The sequence below is a fragment of the Leucopleurus acutus genome, assembly GCF_964270905.1.
Source record: "Leucopleurus acutus genome assembly, chromosome: 12".
Taxonomy (NCBI): Eukaryota; Metazoa; Chordata; class Mammalia; order Artiodactyla; family Delphinidae; genus Leucopleurus; species Leucopleurus acutus.
The window spans coordinates 21,012,811-21,033,570 of NC_139154.1; the positions used below are offsets into that span (position 1 = coordinate 21,012,811).

The 20,760-nt window shown below is 44.8% G+C and overlaps 1 protein-coding gene across 1 annotated transcript in view; it reads right to left on the reverse strand.

The window, feature by feature from the left end:
* Window positions 1-5,327: 5,327 nt before the first annotated feature.
* The window catches only part of CREG2 (cellular repressor of E1A stimulated genes 2), a gene marked incomplete at both ends in the record, with an annotated part of 37,308 nt that continues 21,875 nt past the window's right edge, over window positions 5,328-20,760 (reverse strand). The window contains 2 exons of the mRNA XM_082851305.1: window positions 5,328-5,475; window positions 8,376-8,489. Coding sequence (XP_082707431.1) covers window positions 5,328-5,475; window positions 8,376-8,489 — 262 coding nt within the window. The remainder of the gene's footprint in view (window positions 5,476-8,375; window positions 8,490-20,760) is intronic.

Below are 20,760 nucleotides of genomic sequence, written 5' to 3' on the forward strand. Positions count from 1 at the left end.
AAAAGAAGAATTCTTTCCCAGAATATTTAGAGGAGGATTACTGGAAATACTGTTCTTTGCTATGAACATCAGTGGAGAATCACTGTGCACAGACTTGGATACCTATATACACCTGTAGCTTAACATATTTATTCCAGAAACTGAAAGACAGCCTCCTCTTCTAAGCGTCCCACATAAAATCTATACAGGTTTGTTGAATTTTTATTAATTTGTATTCAGTATTAAATTGAATACATTTTGAAAACTTACAAATAAATTTTTTCTCTCTTCCAAAAACGCATATATTAATGGTTAAAGAAAACAAATGTCCATTCTGCTAGGTTTTGGTACGTAGCTCAGTTCTTCATTTCATTAGGGACCAACGAGAGGGCACAAATGCCTTATTTAAGCTAAGCCTTAAATTTTGTTTGTGTTAAACTTTTTACTCTGAGATAATTGTATAATAGATTCCGAGAGAATTGCTGATAACTGTAGACTCACATGCTGTTGTAAGAAGTAATATGGAGGTTCTGTGTGCCTTTTACCCATTTTCCCCCAATGGTAACATCTTGCAAAATGATACAATATCATTACCAGGATTTTGACATTGACACAGACAAGCTAGGGAACATTTCCATCACAATAAAGGATCCCTTTTACAGACACACCCACCTCTCTCCTTCTCCACCCTCCTCCCTGGTGACCCTGAATCTGTTCTCCATTTCTAGAATTTTGCATTTCAAAAGGTTATATAAATGGAATTATACAGGACATCACCTTTGGGGATGGGTTTTTTCACTCAGCATAATTCTCTGAGGACTCATCCAAGTTGTTGCTTGTATTGGAAATTATTTTTATTGCTGAGTAGTATTCCATGGCATGGATGTATCACAATTTGTTTCATCAGTCACCCGTTAAAGGACCTCTACAACACTGTAAAGCAACTATACTCCAATAAAAATTAACTTAAAAAATAAAGGACATCTGGTTGTTTACAGATCTGGAATATTATGAATAAAGCTGCTATGAACATTTATGTGCAAGTTTTTGTGTGAACATACGTTTTCATCTCCCTGGGATGCATGCCCAGGAGTGCAACTGCTGAGTCTTATGCCAGTTGCTTGTTTAGTTTTATAAGAAACTGTCAGTTGGTTCTCCAGAGTGGCTGCTCCGTTTTACTTTCCCACCAGCTATAGGTTGATCCCGTTGCTCTGCATTCTTGCCAACATTTGGTGTTGTTACTGTGTTTCAGCAACTTTGGTAGGTGCCTCGTGGCATCTACTGGGGTTTTAATTTGCAGTTCCCTAATGACTGATGATGTTGAGTATCTTTTCACATGCTAATCTGCCATATCCTCTTCAGAGAAACATTTGTTCATGTTCTCCATTGTCTAATTGGATTTTTAAAAAAACTGCTGAGCTGTAAGAGTTCTCCATCTATTCTAGATGGTAGTCCTTTGTTGGATATGCGGTTGGCACATATTTCCTCCCAGCGTAGCCTGTCTTTTCATCCTCTTAACATGGTCTTTTGAGGAATAAGAGTTTAAAATTTTGATGAAGTCCAATTTATCAAACTTTCCTTTTATGGACTTTAGGTTTTTGGTGTCAAGTCTGAGAAGTCTTTGCTTAGTTTAGCCCTAGGTCCCAAAGATTTTCTATTTTTTAAAAAAAGTGTTACGATTTTACATTTTATGTTTAGCATTATGATCTATTTTGAGTTAATTTTTATATAAGGTATGGGATTTAGCCTGAGGTTCTTTTTATTTGCCCGTGGATAACTGACTGCTCAGCACGTTTATTGAAAAGACTATCCTCCCTCCAGTGAATTACTTTTGTACTTAAAAAAAAATCAATTGAGCATATTTGTATGGGTCTATTTCTAGATTCTCTGTTCTGGTCCATTGATCTTTTGTGTCTATGCCTCCACCAATACCACACTGTCTTGATTAGTGTAGCTACATAATAAGTCTTTATACTGAGTAGTTTCTTCTACTTATTCTTCTTTTACAAGATAGTTTTAGCTATTCCAAGGCCTGTGCCTTAGAACTTTTAGAATAAGCTTGAATATGTCTACAAAAACCTTGCTGGGATTTTGATAGAAACTGCATTAAACATATAGATGAATCTGGGGAGAACTGACACTTTTACTATTTTGTGTCCTCTAATCCATGAACATGGTATGTCTCCTCATTTATTTAGGTCTTTGATTTCTTTCATTGGCATCTTTTAAATTTCAGCATATAGGTCCTATACACATTTTTGTTAAACTTACACCTAAGTATTTTTTTTCCTTTTGGAGTGATTGTAAATGGTATTGTGTTTAAAATTTTGGTTTCCACTTTGTTTATTGTTAATATATAGAAATATGATTAAATTTTTTGTGATCTTATATCCTAAGACCTTGCTGAAATCAGTTGTTTTACTTTTTTTTTTTTAAATAGATTTTTTGGAATTTTCTATGTAGACAGTTACATCATCTGTAAATAGGGATACTTTTATTACTTTTCAATCATATGCATTTTATTTCTTTTTATTGCCTTATTGCCATGTCCAGAACTTCCAATACAGCCTTTAAAATTTTAATCAATGTAAATTTCTAGAGATTTGCTAAAACTTACTGGCCTGAATGGGGTCCATTATTCTCAAACAGATGCCTTTTCTTTTTTTTTTTTTGCTTTTTTTGTTTGAATTTTAGAATTTTATTTAATTTATTTTTTATACAGCAGGTTCTTATTAGTTATCTATTTTATAGATATCTATTTTAAATTAGATTCTTTTAAATTAGTTATCTATTTTATACATATTAGTGTATATATGTCAATCCCAATCTCCCAATTCATCACACACACACACCCACTTTCCTCCCTCGGTGTCCATACGTTTGTTCTCTACATCTGTGTCTCTATTTCTGCCCTGCAAACCGGTTCATCTATATCATTTTTCTAGGTTCCACACATATGCGCTAATATATGACATTTGTTTTTCTCTTTCTGACTTGCTTCACTCTGTATGACAGTCTCTAGATCCATCTACGTCTCTACAAATGAACCAATTTTGTTTCTTTTTATGGCTGAGTAATATTCCATTGTATATATGTACCACATCTTCTTTATCCATTCGTCTGTCGATGGGCATTTAGGTTTCTTCCATGACCTGGCTATTGTAAATAGTGCTGCATTGAACATTGGGGTGCACGTGTCTTTTTGAACTATGGTTTTCTCTGGGTATATGCCCAGTAGTGGAATTGCTGGGTCATATGGTAATTCTATTTTTAGTTTTTTAAGGAACCTCCATACTGTTCTCCATAGTGGCTGTCTCAATTTACATTCCCACCAACAGTGCAAGAGGGTTCCCTTTCAAGCAGATGCCTTTTCAGCACTCTTCTTATCATCCAACCTGTTCAGATTCCATTCCCTGTAATTTGGATGAATAACTGATAACCGTCATCAGTGGTTAAGCTGCAAAGCTCCTCGAGGCAGCTGAGTGAGCTTTAACAAGCTAAGTGAAACCTGACTGTAAAAGCAAAACTAGCGTTAGGAAAATTATCTTTCAGACGGGACTTGGACACAGAGACGTTCCAGAGAATTACAATTTGAGGTTGGCTTATGGAGTATGTGGTTTCTCCTTCCAGTTTTCCCCTCTTACCTCTAAATGGGGGTAGCAACAATTTTAAACTCTGAAAATATGAAATACCCTCAAAGTTACCTTATTCTTATATATTAGAAATTGCTACTGTTAAGGAACACTCTCGTGATTTGACTTTTGATAAATAAAGAATTCTGTGCCTCTTACTATGCTTTTAGTAACAGGCACTTAAAAATATTTGGACAGCTCAAACTCTCTTCGTGTCTTAATTTTTTAAACAAAAGTGTAACCATTAATAACACTATTATTTATTTTTTAATGTATATTTCCTATATTTTGTGTATTGTAGTTTTATATTTATACAATATACCTAACTGACCAAAGAGGGTTTAGAGCCATATAAAAAGGCAGAAAACTGGGTGGTGCTAGACCCTTTATAAATTTTAATATAAGAGGTCTTGGAAGTATACACATAGGTCCTTGTAGGCCTTAGGTATACACACAGGTACAACGCAGGTGCTCCTGCAAACAATTTGTAGAAAATTTAAAATCTGTGATAAGAATCAAATTTCAGAGACTTGTTTTCTTTTTTGGTAGAAAACAGTGGCCAATCTACAGGCAGGTTAGCCATCGCTTTACTGATTTTACTGATTCAATGACTACCAGTGACTCTTTTGTCTTGTTCTTAGAATTGGAAATTGTCTAGGTACCACTCTCTCCATTGCGTGCAGTGAGTGGTGGAGTCAGACCCTGGGATGTTGACTTAGCCTCTCTGAGCCTCAGTGTTCTTGTCTGTAAGTGGCAATGATGATTCATCTCATTGGCTGTAAGGCTTCAGTGAGATGACCCCGTCAAGGGCCTGGCCCATGGCTGCGTAGGGAGCGTGCCTCCAGTTACTTACTTCTTTCCTTCCTTTTCTTATACGTTGCCTTTGCTTCCTTTCCAGCCTCTCCCTGTCCCCCTCCTCTCTCTCTACCACAGACTGAGTACCACTCCCCATGCCTAAGAGAAGGGGACCCTCTATCCCAGCACTAGCAGAGAGGATCTGGGGAGCCTGTTGCCGAAGCTGCCCCTCCCTTAATGTACCACCATGGCCCGATCACCTAGAACAGGGCTGTGCACCAAACTCGGGGGGTTCCCACATGGTTTGTCATGTTGCAGTGGGGAAAAAGCGTCATGAGTGACCAGTACATTCTAGCAAACGGGGCTCAATAATGCATTTGCCATTCTGCAGCAGGACGGTAACCCACAGACAAAGAGTCCTGCACCCTCACCCTAAACACAAGACGGCAGCTGTGTGATGCGTATTTAGTTCTTCTGTGGTTGCAATGAGCTCAGAACCAGGACACTGCTTTGGGTACAACAAGCAACAAACATACTCTCACGATACAAAGCAATCACATTGTACATACAGGCATAGGGTTTTTTGTTGTTGTTGTTGTTTTTTATCTTAAAGAATGGAACAGCAACTGTCTCAACATGTCACTTTGACAACCAACAGTGATCCCACATAGGTGAGTCTGGACTGAACACATGTAAACAGACTCTCTCTGTGAAGTCCCTGTGTGATCTGGCCATTTGCAAATGGCCACTCCAATCTCCAGCTAGCACAGGGGTCCCTGGTGACCCGCTCTCACTCTGCTGGAAGACTGACAGGGCTGCAATGAACCCTTTCACAAAGAGACAGCAGTCAATTGCTGTCTGGCAGCATCGCTCGAAAGGTTTTCATTTTATGCAAACATCAAGGACCTTCTTCTCACTCCATCAGGCCTTTCTTGGAACTGCTTTGAAATATTCCTCCCTGGGAATGTCAGCTACTCCTCCATACCATTTCTGAAGCCAGATATGTTCTATCTTCATCTTCATAAAGAACCATTCATACTGACGAGGCCACTTCCTCATAACTGGGTGTCTGCAGAAATAAAGACGTCACATTAAAGCCGTTCTCATCAGAGGGTGGGCTCTCCCGAGCACAGTGCCAGATGTATCCTTGGTCAGGTCATAGGGCCCTCCAGACGCCAGGCCGTGTTTAGGCTGAGACCTGCTCAAACCAGCTAGAGGCAGAAGCCAGGGAGCCAGGGTCAAGGTCTGGGGCAGCCTTAGGAGGGCAGGAAACTGTTGTCACCACAGAGGGGCAGACAGCTCAAGTCTCGAGCCAGGCAACTTTGTTCGAACTCCAGTTCAGCTGCTGGGATGCCTCATGGGCCGTTTGCTCTCTTAAGCCTGCCCGGTCTCCTTCCCAGTCACGTGGGGCGAGAGGGATGGTGGTCAGATCACAGGGCTGTGTGGGCAGCAAATGATGAGACACATACAGCACTTGCATAGAGGACGTGCCCAGGGGACGGGGGCCATTGTTACCAGGAAGCATCATGAAAGGCTCTAAGCATCTCTATGTGAAATGCTGAATTTTAAGTCCGGGAAACAAATGTGTTCACGGGAAGCTTTCCATTCCTGTAGAGGCTACAACGGTCGCATCAACCTGAGAACCAGCCAGTGTAGACAGGGAACAGCCCTCACATTCCGCCCTCTGTTTCTGACTTCCTCCTCCCTCAGGCGTAGGCCTAAAAACATGCATCCTCCTTGCCGGCAGGGTCTGGCGCTCACTTTTTTAAAACTTCATAAAAATAGAAGTTTTATTTACATCTAAAAATGTTATAAACAAAATTCAAAGACCAAGTGCAAACTGGGAAAAACATTTGCAACAATGCCAGTGCAGTGATAGGTTGATGCCTTTTTAAAAAAAAATTTTTTTTGTTTTTGGAATCATTGCAAATTGACAGAGAGGTTGAAAGTATGGTATAAATAACTTTTTTTTTTTTTTCCTAAACCATTTGAAAGTAAGTTGCTGATCTGAGGCCCCAACACTCCAAACACTCATGCAGCTGAGATGATAACATGATTGTTGTTATTTTAAGCCAACTAGTTTTGTATTTATAACCGGAACAAATTTTGGCCCCTGCAAGGGGAACGTAGGTACAGCAAATTCTAGTCCGTGAGGCCCTGGCTTGGGGTCCAGGCAGTAGGATGCTGGAAGGACCTTAGGAGACTGACCATGAGCGTTTAAAGAAGGTAAAGACAAGGTGGTTGGATGCGTGTGGTAAAGGGACCCACATTATCCAGTAGTAGAAATTCTGGCAACACTTACCTGCGGTAATGTGGAAAATAGGAAACGAACTTAATGAACGCAAATGTCTCCTGCGGCTTTGACTTCATCTCACTGCCCATCATAACGTGGAAGAGGAGAAATTAGAACTAAAGAGTGACAGCTGAGATGCGCACAGGCACACAGACACACGCATCTCCATTTATCTCTCTGTCTGTATATTGAAAACCACAAGTCCGTGTGGATGGATCCAATTCCAGGCTGATCTAGTGTCCTCCTGTGCGTGTTGCTAACTCTCTTCCATGGCGGTGAGAAACCAGGCTTCCTCTCTCTGTGTTTACTTATTACTACACTAAGTCCCCTACATATGAACCTTCAAGTTGTGAACTTTCAAAGATGTGAACAATTGAATCCAGCAGGGAACCAGACCCTGTGCAGTCAGCGTCGGGCGTGAGTGAAATGGCAGCTTGCCCTCCGTCTCCTGTTGCTGACGATCCTTCAGCTCTACCGTCTCCCACCTCCTCTCCCTCCTCCAGTCAGTAACCCTTCTTGCCTGTTCCCTCAATGCCAGCCCCTGGATGCCAGCTGCTGTACTGCACTACTGTACTTTTCAAGGCACTGTACTGTAAGTGTAAAAATGTTTTCTTTATTCTTTTGTGTGTCTGTTTTTTTAATGTATTATTTGTGTGAAAAGTATTATAAACCTATTACAGTACAGTACTGTAGAGCCAATTGTATTAGTTGGGTACCTGGGCTAACTGTGTCGGACTTAACAAACAAATTGGACTTAGGATCGCACTCTCGGAAGGGAACTCGTTCGTATGTCGGGGACTTGCTGTATGTTTACTTATTTCACGATTCCCCTGTATGTACAATCATCCCATCTCCACAGGGAGGCGGATGGCTTGTCTAATTTACCACCTGCTTTCACGTTACTCTCCCACTAACTTAGACAAGTACCAATCTGCCAGCCCACACTCCATGTGGGTACCCGCCCCTCCTCACTCCAGCTCTGACCTTCCACCTCAGGCCTCCCCCTGCACAGACCCTCTCCTCACCCATGGAGACAGACTCCAGCACCCCTGCAGGCCCACCCTTCTCACTTTTTGCAAACGCTGATCTCCTCCCCCGCTTCCCGGGGCTCCTGTGTCACTCATTTTGACCCTAGCAGCACGCATGCCGATTTCCTGGGATGTCGTTTTAAATTTTTGATTGAGTGTAACCTCCAGGGCATCCAATTCGGGAAGCAGGTGGTGGGGGGCAGTTCGAAAGCTGCATCCTAAGTGGTTCGGCTATAAAAGGGGTGAGGGGCCCACAAGAAGGAACACTGCTGTCACTTCTGGCGCCGAGCTCTGCTTAGAGTGGACATTTGCAAATGTCTGCTGTATTGACCGGACTACAAAGCCCCCTTTTTCTCCATTCCAAGGCAGGGCCGTTGTGAAAGGCTGGAAGTATGCAGGGAACAGTGCCTGCAACCCCAGCATGGGGCGCTCTCCAAAGGCACGGACAGCCCACTGCAAGGTCACATGCGTGGCCTCTGCTGCCACCTCAGGCGACCAAGACTTTCAGCGTCAGATGGCAGTGTTGCCACCAAAGGACAGCTCAGACCATTACTGTCATCACCTCAGAGGCATCAAATGGCATAGCCCCAACCTCTGCTTCTCACACTGTATGTTTCTGGGCAAACCAACCTTAAAGCAGATACCAACCTTGAAAACATGGCTTGCTTGGCAAATTCCACTTCTTCTGGAGACACCGCGACCATCTGGCCAGTGAGCGTTAACCGGGCACAGCGGGGATCTTCTGGGTCGACGATATTTTTTCTGCATTTGAAGGACATTTTTCAGATATTAAAATGATGATAGAATGACAGCTGGACATACTAAGGATTTTATTAAAAATAGAGGGAGTTCCCTGGAGAGCCAGTGGTTAGGACTCCGCGCTTTCACTGCCGAGGGCCCAGGTTTGATCCCTGGTCGGGGAACTGAGATCCCACAAGTTGCGCACCATGACAGAAAAAGAAAAGAAAAGAAAAGAAAATAGTGATCACATTGCTGGTTATATTGTTCAGGTTTTTACATTTTCTGGAATTACTTGAAAATACTTTAGCATATAGGATCCTGAAATCCCACTCCTGGGCATATATCCAGACAAAACTCTAATTCATAAAGAGACGTGAACCCCTATATTCATAGCAGTACTATTCACAATAGCCAGGACATGGAAACAACCTAAATGTCCATCGACAGATGAATGGATAAAGAAGATGTGGTACATATATGCAATGGAATATTACTCAGCCACAAAAAAGAATGAAATAATGCCATTTGCAGCAACATGGATGGATCTAGAGATTATCGTACTAAGTGAAGTAAGTCAGAAAGAGAAAGACAAATACCATGTGATATCCCTTATATGTGGAATCTAAAATATGACACAAATGAACTTATCTACGAAACAGAAACAGACTCACAGACATAGAGAACAGACTTGTGGTTGCCAAGGGGGAGGGCGGGTGGGGGAGGATGGATTGGGAGTGTGGGATTAGCAGAGGCAAACTAGTATATATAGGCTGGATAAACAACAGGTCCTACTGTAGAGCACAGGGAACAGTATTCAGTATCCTGTGGTAAACCATAATGAAAAAGAATATGAACAAGAATGTATACATATGTGTACCTGAATCACTTTACTGTACAGCAGAAATTAACACAATATTGTAAATCAACTATACTTCAATAAACTATGAAAAAATTAAGATACTTTGGTACAGGCAGTGTGGCAGGTGTGTCTGTGTAGGCTGGACGTCAGTGTGCATCCTCGCGGGTGGCAGACAACCCCGGAAGTACCCTAGTCGAGAGGGCACAGGCCAGGGCAAGGCTCTGCAACACCCCCATAGGGAGCCACTATGCAGAGTCAGGTTGTTGCTCTGCATGACTCTAGGGAGTGCCACTCCCTCGAGATACTATGAATGGCACCCCTGGAGCAACGCAGTGCATCTGCCTGGATCCAGCAGCGGCCACGGTAAAGGCTTTCAGGCATCACCGTCGTCAGACACAGAGGTCCCTTACTGAACGTAAGGGATGTTAGAAATAACATTGTGTGCCAAGCGTTTCCATGGTGGCAGGATTCTTCTATAAACGCTTGCTTTCCTTGTAAGAGTCACCTGGCACTGAAAGTGTGGGAGGGCAACGTAGAGCTCCCACCCACCTCTCATCATGCGAGGCTGCCTATTTCTGGAAGAAGCATAAATGGGAGAATCTGAATCTTCATGTTTCAGATCGTGGCTTCATCTTAAGTCAGGAGAGACACCTCCCCCAGGTGACAGCTGGTGCCTTACGCATTTCACAATCTCTCCATATGTGCTTGGGAAGGTGGTTCCAGGATGGGGCAACAAGATGTGTCTGTACACTGCCTTGTTTTGTGTGTGCCTGTACATTGCCTCGTTCTGTTTCATCTTCATGACGACCCCAGGAGGTAGGTGTGATTACTGACCTTGTTTTAGAGATGAGGGGAATGCGACTCAGGTGGGCTACGTGACTTGTCCTGGGCCGTGGGGCTTGCAGCGCCTGTCGGAGCCCAGGTCCTCTGGACTCAAGCAGGAAGGCAGCTGCCTGGGAGCCTAGCACTCGTATCTGGGCGTATCCCAGACTGACCATCTCCTTCACCTCCTGGATCCTATGCGCCCTCAATGTTTATGGATTCTCTCTCTTATTATCTGATTGTGGACTCTTAGATATCATGTTTAATTACATTTTAATTTTTGGTGAATGCTTTCTCAAAAGCTCAGCTTAGGGGGAAGAAAAAAGTTCACCTTAGGGGTAAAAAAAAAAAGTATCACATGACAAAAACAGAGTGTGTGCAGAGATATCTGTTACAGCATCATTTGTGATGGCAAAAATGGGAAGTAACCAGGCTTCCCTGGTGGTGCAGCGGTTAAGAATCTGCCTGCCAATGCAGGGGACACGGTTTCGAGCCCTGGTCCGGGAAGATCCCACATGCCGCGGAGCAACTAAGCCCGTGCACCACAACTACTGAGCCTGCGCTCTAGAGCCCGCAAGCCGCAACTACTGAGCCTATGTTCCACAGCTACTGAAGCCTGCGTGCCTAGAGCCCATTTTTCACAACAAGAGAAGCCACCGCAATGAGAAGCCCGCGCACCGCAACGAAGAGTAGCCCCTGCTCGCCGCAACTAGGGAAAGCCCGCGTGCAGCAACGAAGACCCAACGCAGCCAAAAATAAATAAATAAAATAAATAAAAATTTAAAAAAAAGAAAACAACAAAAAATGGGAAGTAACCAAAATGCTCCGCAGTGGGAGAACATAAATAAATTGTTTTATCAACAGCATGAAATACAACCTTTAAAAAGAATGAGATAGAGCTATAGGTGGCCATAAGAAAGATGTAAGTAAAAAGTTAGCTGAAGACATGCAGTAGGACCCCATTAAAAAAAGAAATCCTAAAACTATGTGTGTGTGTGCGTGTGTGTGTATGTGTGTGTGTGTGTGTGTATGTATGTATATATATATATAATGTTTATATATGCTTAGCAAAGGTTCTTGGAAGGATAGATTCCAAGATATAACTTTGGTTATTTCAAGAAGGGGGTTTGAGGGGCTCGAGGTGTGTAGGGGGAGAAGCCCCTTTTTATTTTATATATTTCTATATTTTGAATATTACATATGTAATGCAGAAAAGTGGTTTCCAGCAGGGGCTGGGGGGCAGATAGGGAGAGTTTGGTAAAAAGGTACAAACTTGCAGCTAAAAGATGAAAAAGTCTGAGAATCTACTGCGTAACATGGTGACTCTTGTTAATAACGCTATATTGTAGAGTTGAAATTTTTGAAGAGGAGAGAACTTAAATGTTCTCGCACAAAAGGGAACGGGCAAGCAGATGGATGCGTCAATTAACTAGATGGTGGGAATCTTTCCATCATGTATACGTATATCCAATTATCATGGTGTGTGCTTTAAATATCTTATAATTTTATTTGCCAATTATACCCCAATAAAGCTGAAAAAAGACAAAAAAATAATGGTCACATAACACTATCTCCTGGTGGGCAGTCAAGGGGCAACGCAGCAGACCGGGGCTGTCCAAACCCTGCACATTCCAAAGGAGGGCCTGTCTTCAGGAGGACTGGCCCTTGGCTGGCTCCCAGAAGATACCACCGAGCCCTTGAAATGTCCTGCTTCACCAGAGTGCTTTTGCGTCTGAGACCCTGGGCCACGCTGGGTCAGCCTAACCTCTTGGGCCCTGCGTCTGCGTAGCTAAGATCAATCATGCAGATGCTGTAATTGCCATGTGATTGGACTCCAGTAAGAACCCTGGATACCAAGGCTCAGGTGAGCTTCTCTGGTTGGCAATACCTTGCACCTGTGGTCACACATCATTTCTGGGGGAACTAAGTGTGTCCCTGTATATTTCCAGTGGGAAGGGTCTCCTAGAAGCTTGGGCCTGGATGTTCCTGGACGGCGCCCCGTGTGCATTTTGCCCTTGATGACTTTGATCCGTATCCTCTCACTGGAATAGACCATGAGCTCTTGAGTCCTATGAGTCCTTCCAGCGAATCACTGAGCCTGAGGGCGGTCTTGGGACTCCCACACAGTTGACCAAGCAGACTCTGCACATGTTCTTTTCACAGATGGTGTGTATCACAGAACGGCCGCTTCCAGGAGGCATGACTCATCAGAGCTCATTCCCGTCCATTATAACGTTAAAGAAAGGTACATTTGTTAAGCAAAACATATGTTTTGTTATACTTAAGGGACTTGTTTTCACCTGCCTACAAGTTTTTCTTTATTATACACTCCGTTGAGTCATAATAAGAGAAAGAGTGGACACGCCCACATACTCAGGTGAAATGCTCCACGTCAGAACACCGTGTACCATTTGAAACTGTTACAGGCGGCTGAGGTTTTGACACTGCAAAAATGTGGTTGCTGAATTGTGGAGTTTTCAAAGACGAAAGAATGACGGGAGGCATGCTACACAACTGTAAACACTGAATCAACACCGAATTTTGTAAAAAACCTGAGATGGATTGGAGAAAATAAATAAAAATAGTAAATGGGAACTGAACATACAGATAACCAGACGAGACTGTCATCAGTTGCACCCCATTTGTTTGCTATTAAAGCCAATTTTTTTCACAAAATTGTTCCATCATGAAAGCAATGAAATTAGGATTCATAAGTAAGTCATGATAGAAGAACACATTACATTTAAGAAGGGAGCAGTTTGCTTCTCCAGTCATGATAGAAGAACACATTACATTTAAGAAGGGAGCAGTTTGCTTCTCCAGGGGTGGAGATTACAAAGACTAGAAAGAAGATGATGTATTTAAATAGGTAAACAGAAAGCTTTATCCTTTTGGAGGATAACAGCCCCTCAAAGATGTCCACGTACTAACCTCTGGAACTTGTGACTGTGTTACCTTTCACGGCCAAGGGGAATTAAGGTTGCCAGTCAGCTGGCCTGGATTACGCACCTGGTCTCAATGCGATCATAAAGGTCCTTAAAAGTGGAAGAGGGAGGCAAAAGAAAGCGTTGGGGTGATATGATGGGAAAAAGACTCTCCTGGCCATAGCTGGCTTTGCACAGGGGAGGGGGCTAGAGCCCAGGAGTGCAGGCAGCCTCTAGAAGCAAGAAAAGGCAAGAGAATGGATTTTCCCCTAGAGCCTCCACAAAGGACACCTTGGTTTTAGCCCAGGAAGACCTGTTTGGACTTCTGCCCTCCGAAACTATGACATAATACATTTGTGTTGTTCTGGGCCACTAAGTTGTGGTGGTTTGGTACAGCAGCATTAGAAAACTAATACACCGGGGCTTCCCTGGTGGCACAGTGGTTAAGAATCCACCTGCCAATGCAGGGGATGAGGGTTCGAGCCCTGGTCCCGGAAGATCCCACATGCCGCAGAGCGACTAGGCCCATGCGCCACAACTACTGAGCCCGCGTGCCGCAACTACTGAAGCCCGCATGCTGAAGCCCGTGCTCCGCAACAATAGAAGCCACCGCAATGTGCAGCCTGTGCACCGCAACGAAGAGTAGCCCCTGCTCGCCGCAACTAGAGAAAGCCCGTATGCAGCAACGAAGACACAACGCAGCCAAAAATAAATATAAATAAATAAGTTAAACCCTCCTCAAAACAAAAAAACAAACTAACAAAAAAACTAATACACCATCGGAAGGGAGTTGGACTCCAATCCTATCCTGAGCCATGTGAGTGCAACACACCTGAGGTTACCGCACCTGCTGCTCCCAAATGGCCAGCCAGTGCACAGCAACCAGGTAGGAGGATGCTGTGTACCCCAGGACCCTGATCCACGGCTTTTGATTTATGGGAGCGTGCTTTGATGAACAGCTGCTGTAGAAGACATTCCCCAATATCTTGTAATAAGCTATAATGAAAAAGAATTGAAAAAAAAGAATATAGATATATACATATATACGTATAACTGTATCACTTTGCTGTACACCTGAAACTAACATAATATTGTAAATCAACTATACTTAAAGTAAAAAACAAAAAACATTCCCCCTCCTCTTGGCAATGCACGGGGAATATTGTTTAGGCATCCACTTCTCCCTCACACGGCTTCAGGGAACCCTGTTCCGTCCCTAGATCCTGAGAGCTGGGATTGCCCAAGCCAACCAGTCAATTCCATCCTCTGGCCATAGTGACGGACTCAGGGATGGGCACAAGAGCAAGTCTGCTCATTAAAGCTCGAGGAGCTACTTGCTGGGGACTTCTGGAATGGCAACCCCTCCCTCTCCTTTGGAGTCTAACTGGAGAGATGCTCGCTGTTGCTGGACATAAACGGAGCACGTGTACCCGGAAGTGGCTGGCAGCCACAGGGGATCACAGGTGGGGGACGGGCAGGGGTGGGAGGGTGCGGCCCTTAAAATGCAGCAGACACTGGAGAAGGCAGTGAGGAGGGATGGGAAAATCTCATTTGGGCTGACCTTGCAGAGCTCCTAAGAAAAGCCTACCTCTGGACTTTTCAAAGATGTCAACTAATCAGCTTCCTTAATTCTCCAGGCACATCTGAGCTTACTTTTCTACTTCTTGCAACTGAGAGGTTCCTCGCTATAGAAGGGCTTCGAGTTTCAGGAACTCTGTCTCTGTTCTTGGCCTGGATCATACGCTTGAGGCATGTCCAGCTAACGTTGGATGGTATTAGTAACAATCCATGAGGAGCAAAGACGGCCTGTTTTTTTTGTTTTTTTTGCCAAGCCGCAGGTGGGATCTTAGTTCCCTGACCAGGATCGAACCTGCACCCACTGCATTGGAAGCCTGGAGTCTTAACCGCTGGACTGCCAGGGAAGTCCTGGCCTGTATTTTTTTAAAATTACTTACTTACTTACTTATTTATTTGTGGCTGCATTGGGTCTTCGTTGCTGCGCGTAAGCTTTCTCTAGTTGTGGCGAGCGGGGGCTACTCTTCGTTGCAGTGCGTGGGCTTCTCATTGTGGTGGCTTCTTTTGTTGTGGAGCACGGGCTCTAGGTGCGTGCAGGCTCAGTAGTTGTGGCTCGTGGGCTTAGTTGCTCTGCGGCATGTGGGATCTTCCCAGACCAGGGCTCGAACCCGTGTCCCCTGCATTGGCAGGCGGATTCTTAACCACTGCACCACCAGGGAAGTCCCTGGCCTGTATTTTTAAAATATTTGCACATTTATATATTTCCTTGAGATAAGACTGTATCTACCATGTATTAGGAAGCAGTTTTCCATGGTCTCTCGTGTTTCTGAACGTCTTGTAAGCATAGGACTAGCTCCCTTGGCTCTGAACTATCTTTTCACAAAGATGTTTACAGAGCCAACAGCTTTGGAAGACAGAGCATCACCCCATGGGGTGGTGGCCTGTCCAGAGGGGTGCAGAATGGGCTCCCTCTGGGGGCGGCAGGCTTGCCTCCACTGTACAGATTCTGGTTCTCTAGGCTCAGGGTTCCTCTCCTGCAATGCGCCCCACCGTGTGTGCAGATGACCCCTGGCCCTCTTCACATCCCCCCAGGGGAACTAGGGCCCGGGGGAAATCCCACTACAAACTGCTAACGCACTGGCTGCTGCCATTGCTGGGGAACCAAAGTCCTTTGCCTCTGACCCAGGAGGCTTGTGTCTTCTGCCACCATCCGTGAACCACGGCAGGCTAACTCGTTACTTAGAATGAACCAGGTGAGCTTGCCTGCAAATAGGGTAAAACCTTAGAGTCTTCACAGTCTTTGACCCATGTAAAAATATTCAGTTTCTCTGTTTTTGGTTGGAATTGAATCACTTTGGAAACAGCAAGGGGAAAATAATTATAACATGCTGATCAGAAGCTCTGATTTGCATATGTGTATCTTTGAGTAATAAAGATGCTGAGGGGTTAAGAATCCACCTGCCAATGCAGGGGACACGGGTTTGAGCCCTGGTCCGGGAAGATCCCACATGCCGCGGAGCAACTAAGCCCATGCGCCACACCTACTGAGCTTGCACTCTAGAACCCGCGAGCTACAACTGCTGAGCCTGCACTCTAGAGCTCGCGAACCACAACTACTGAGCCTGCGCGCCATAACTACTGAGGCTGCGTGCCTAGAGCCCGTGCTCCACAACAAGAGAAACCACTGCAATGAGGAGCCTGTGCACCGCAACGAAGAGTAGCCCCTGCTCCCTGCAACTAGAGAAAGCCCGCGTGCAGCAACGAAGACCCAACGCAACCAAAAATAAATAAATACGTAAATAAATTTATTAAAATATAAAAAAATAAAGATGGTGAAATAAATTATTTTAAAATGTCATCTGTTCTTCAGACAAAAGGGTTTCATATTACATGGGTTATAGAGTAAGGTAATGAAAGAGCTCTTGCTGGTGCAAAGTCTGGAACCCTTGTGTGGCCTTGCTCTCCCTGGACTAGCCCAGGGCCTTTAGGGGCCCATCTGCAGCCTGGGGATGTGAGAAGCCCTGGCACAAAGGAAGTCCCACTCCATCTCCTCCTGAGTCCGTCTGTATTCTTCTTGTTTCCTGTTTAGCATGTGCACAGTCCCCCTAGTCTGAGACACCATCTGCTATTTCCTGGCCTCTGCTTCTAGCTGAACTCCATTCCTTGACTTCTAACGGGGCAAGACAAAAATCACTATTCAGGAAACAATGACAGCAGCTGATTCTGAATTTGTGCATCTCTGTGTGACTGGGGTTGAAGTGGGGATGGTAACGGAGGGAAGCAAATTCATCTCAGGACGGGCTGCTCTTCTGTTTAGGAAAGTGTATTAGTGGGTCTTGGTTATCAGGACAAGGCCAGGCCCCCCTCCTCAGGGCACCCAGGCCAGTGTTTGCAGGGAGAGAAAGGGAGCTGACGCCTCCCCGAGGTTACTGCGTTCTGAATTCCGGTTCGGCAGAAGACACAGAAGGTTTTGTCTTGCTGTGTTTGTTTGGGGAGGTCGCTGAGACTCAGAGAAGAAAAGAAAGGCAGTGGGAGGAGGCCTGGAATTTGGAGGGGATACCCAGCCATGTGGCAGGGGTGTCCTCCATCCTTGTGATGAGGGGTGGCCAGTGATGGTGCAGGGATGCCCCACGACGTGGCTGCTGTCCAGTGCTGTACCTGGAGTTGCCAGACGTAGGAGGTATCAATACAGATGCCCAGTCACCTTTGAATTTTAGATAAACAACAATTTTTTTTTTCAGTATAAGATGTCCCAGACAATATTTGGGACATGCTTATACTAAAAGTGTATTTGTTTATCTGAAATTCACATTTGATTGGGAATCCTGTATTTCACCCGACAACCCTAGTCACCCCTCCCACTATTCCCCCGGACCCTAGTAAAAGTCTGTTATACCCAGTGTCCCTGCATGGCAAAGGAGAGAAGCCACCAGGTGTGGTGATAAGACATCCAGATGTGGCTGAGGAGGGGGCAGGGAGAACGGGGCGGGGGGCGGTGATGGTCCCCACCTGCGTCATCAGCACCTCTCTGGGTTCCTTGGAAATGTCCGGGCGGGCTTTCTGCCTTCCGCAGTTGGTGAGAATTTGGTTAATTTATCTGTGTGCTGCGGGCAGGGCTGCCCCTCGGGGCTGAGGGCCTTGGGCTGCACTGTTTCCGTTTCTCTTTCAGGTTAGGGGACGTTCTTTTGGGCATCGCTCTCCTTTCCACTTGTCCTCGGAGCCTGCCACCCGTACTCTGCCAGATGGGCAGCGAGTGACCCAAAAGGACTTCTGTCTCAAGGGCAGGACCAGAAAAGCCTGGTCTGCTCAGGTGGTCACCTGGAGAACCCAGAGGATGACTTACCAGCTTGAGGACCCTCTAGAAAGTGGCAGAAGCTGTCTAGGAACTGCCCTCTGCCTGCCCTGGTCCCTGGCTGTGTTCATTACGTTGTGCTACTGCTCTGTGTGGCCTCTGCTAGGGGGAATGCTCGCACACCCCAGCCTGGAACTTATTTTTAACCTTTTTATTTTAATTTTTCCTCCAACAGAATCATCTTTTTTGGTTATTATTAATTTATTATTCATACATTGATGGCATGGTTTCCTTTACATTATTGCTAGAGTAATCTTTCTAAAATAAAAAATTGTCACCTTCTAATTTCATGTACTTTTAATACCCCTCTACTTATACAAGCACAACCAAAATCTGAAAATACGGTACAAAATGTTCCTAATGGTCAGGTATTTGTCTTTTTTCCTGGCCTTAACCTTTGCAGCTCTCTGGACATAAATAATTACTTTTACACCAAGATTCAAACCTCCCAGCCTTTCTCACACCATTCTATCTTCCTAGAATGATGAACCCTCCACATGCATGAACACACATATGCATGTTCACGTGTGTGTGCACGCACACACTCACCTATCACTGGCTGCCTAATAAACATATTAAAACTTAGCTCATTCCAAGTAACTTGTTCCACCACTCATATAAACTTGTGCCCTATATATATTTCTATCATAACACATGTAATACTTGTAAAACATTCCACAAGGGATCTAGTACCCTGACCAGGATCGAACCCGGGCCCCCTGCATTGGGAGCATGGAGTCTTAGCCCCTGGACCACCACGGGGAAGTCCCTCCTCCAACAGAATCTAATATAGAATTTGATAGTTTAAGCCAGGGAACTCAGGGACCAAAAGATAAAAAGAGTCTGTTCTTTCACAGGGAGACGCCTTCACGCCCACAGGCAGAGATCCAAAAGGCAATACTGTGTCAAAGCATGGGCCCATCCATACCCGGGTTCCAGAATGCTATTAAATAGAAAGAACAGTCAGCTCTAGAACCTGTGGGTAAAAAAGTGGATTAGATGACCCAGGGGCTATAAAGGAAACAATGAGACCGCGGTTGAGCGCTTAAATGACTTCCAATTACATGAGAAGATTGCTTTCTTTGAGCAATCCTTTAAGATAAGTAATCCTCCTTTTGCTACAGTTTTTTTTATACTCACATTTTTATGAGCTACAATTTTCTAAGAGCTTCACAAGGGATGCATTTTTCTAATAAATTTACATTCAACCTTCCCAAACACTTTATGTCTTGTTGGTTAGTACGATACATTTAAAGGCCTGTCTTATTTTGATGTATTTGTGTTCAGTGGTAAAGAAAAATGTTAGAGAAAAGCAGACAGTATGTTCTTTTTGGATTTAGGAAGTTAAGCCAATACGCATAGACATACTGGGTGAATGACATTAAAATATTCAACTTTGTTTCAATTCTTTAAAATAGAGAAAAAAAATTTGTTTCATGCAGTCCCCGAGTGACAGGGATACAACGTCAATCACCATCCGATCCATGTACAGTGGTTCTCAGCCAGGAAGTGTTTCTTCCCATAAGGGAAGCTGGGAAATCTGTGGAGCACCTTTGCCCCAGTGACTGGGCTGGGGGCTCTACTTGCATTTAGTGGGCAGGGACGGGGAATCCGAAATGTCCTGTGATGCATGGGACTTTCTTGCACAATGAACTGTGCCACCCAAAACACAGCAGAACCCCCATGTAAGCAGCTCTGCAGGAAAGAGCTCTTTGCAGGAGGCCCCTTTTATCTAGTCACGAACCTCAAACCAGGCGCCCCCACGCTCTACTCATCTCCGGCCCCAGCACACCTTTCAAACCTTTTGATCACACAACGCCTCGCCTAATCTGTTGGCTCTTTCCCTAGGTCAAAGAAGTGGAAATGAAGAAGTAATGAACAGATGACCAGATCTCTTCCCCAGCTTCCCCTGCAGTGATCTCAAAAGCAAACTGTGCGAACGAGATAGCATCTAAAGAAAGAGCACAGGAAGTCGACAAGCCTGCACACAGTGGGGCGCAGCACCACTCGGATCCCCCAGCTCTATGATTAACTGAGATGACTTCCCTTTTTTCCCTTTAAAAACTTTCATGGCCGAGCAGAATCTTCGGAGATGGTTTTTGGGGGACCCTGAGTCCACCATCTCCCCAGATTGCTGGCGTTCTGCTGAGAAGCAACTTTCCTTTCTACCAACATTTGTCTCTCTCGAGTATTGATTTTCGAGCGCCGAGCAGCCGGACCTGACTTGGGAACACACAGCGATGTGCCGCTTTCGCTTAGTAAGTGAAGGACAGCTGGTGTAGAGCAGTTTCTCGCTTTGGTGCTATTGACACTTGAGGCTGGGCAGCTCATCGGGCTGGGGGTGTCCTGTGCATTGTAGAATATTTAGGAGCGTCTCTGGGTTCTACCCACGGGATTGCAGTAGCACCCTCCTTCCCCAAGTTGTAACAACCAAAACCATCTCCAGACATTGCCAAATGTCCCTGGGGAGGGGTCCCCCCACTTCTGTTTGAGACCCACTGGCACAGACACAGGTACATTTACAGACTAGTGGAGGGAGAGGAGAGAGGCTGAGAGGAGTTTGCATTTTGTCAAAGAAACGTGGGTGTCACCTGCAGCCCAGAGAGACTGGAGGGGATGAGTAGATTTGGTCTGAAAAACAGGGAGTAGGCGTGAACCTGAGGGTGGGAAAGGAGCCTTGGTGGGAGATGGAGAATCTTCCAGTGATGTTGGAATGCATGGGAGGATTCTGTTCATGAATTTAAAGTGGGAGAGTCAGCCTGGCCATGTGGTTTGTTCCTGTAACTCGGAGCCTCCTGGGTGCAGGAGTAGAGGAGGAGG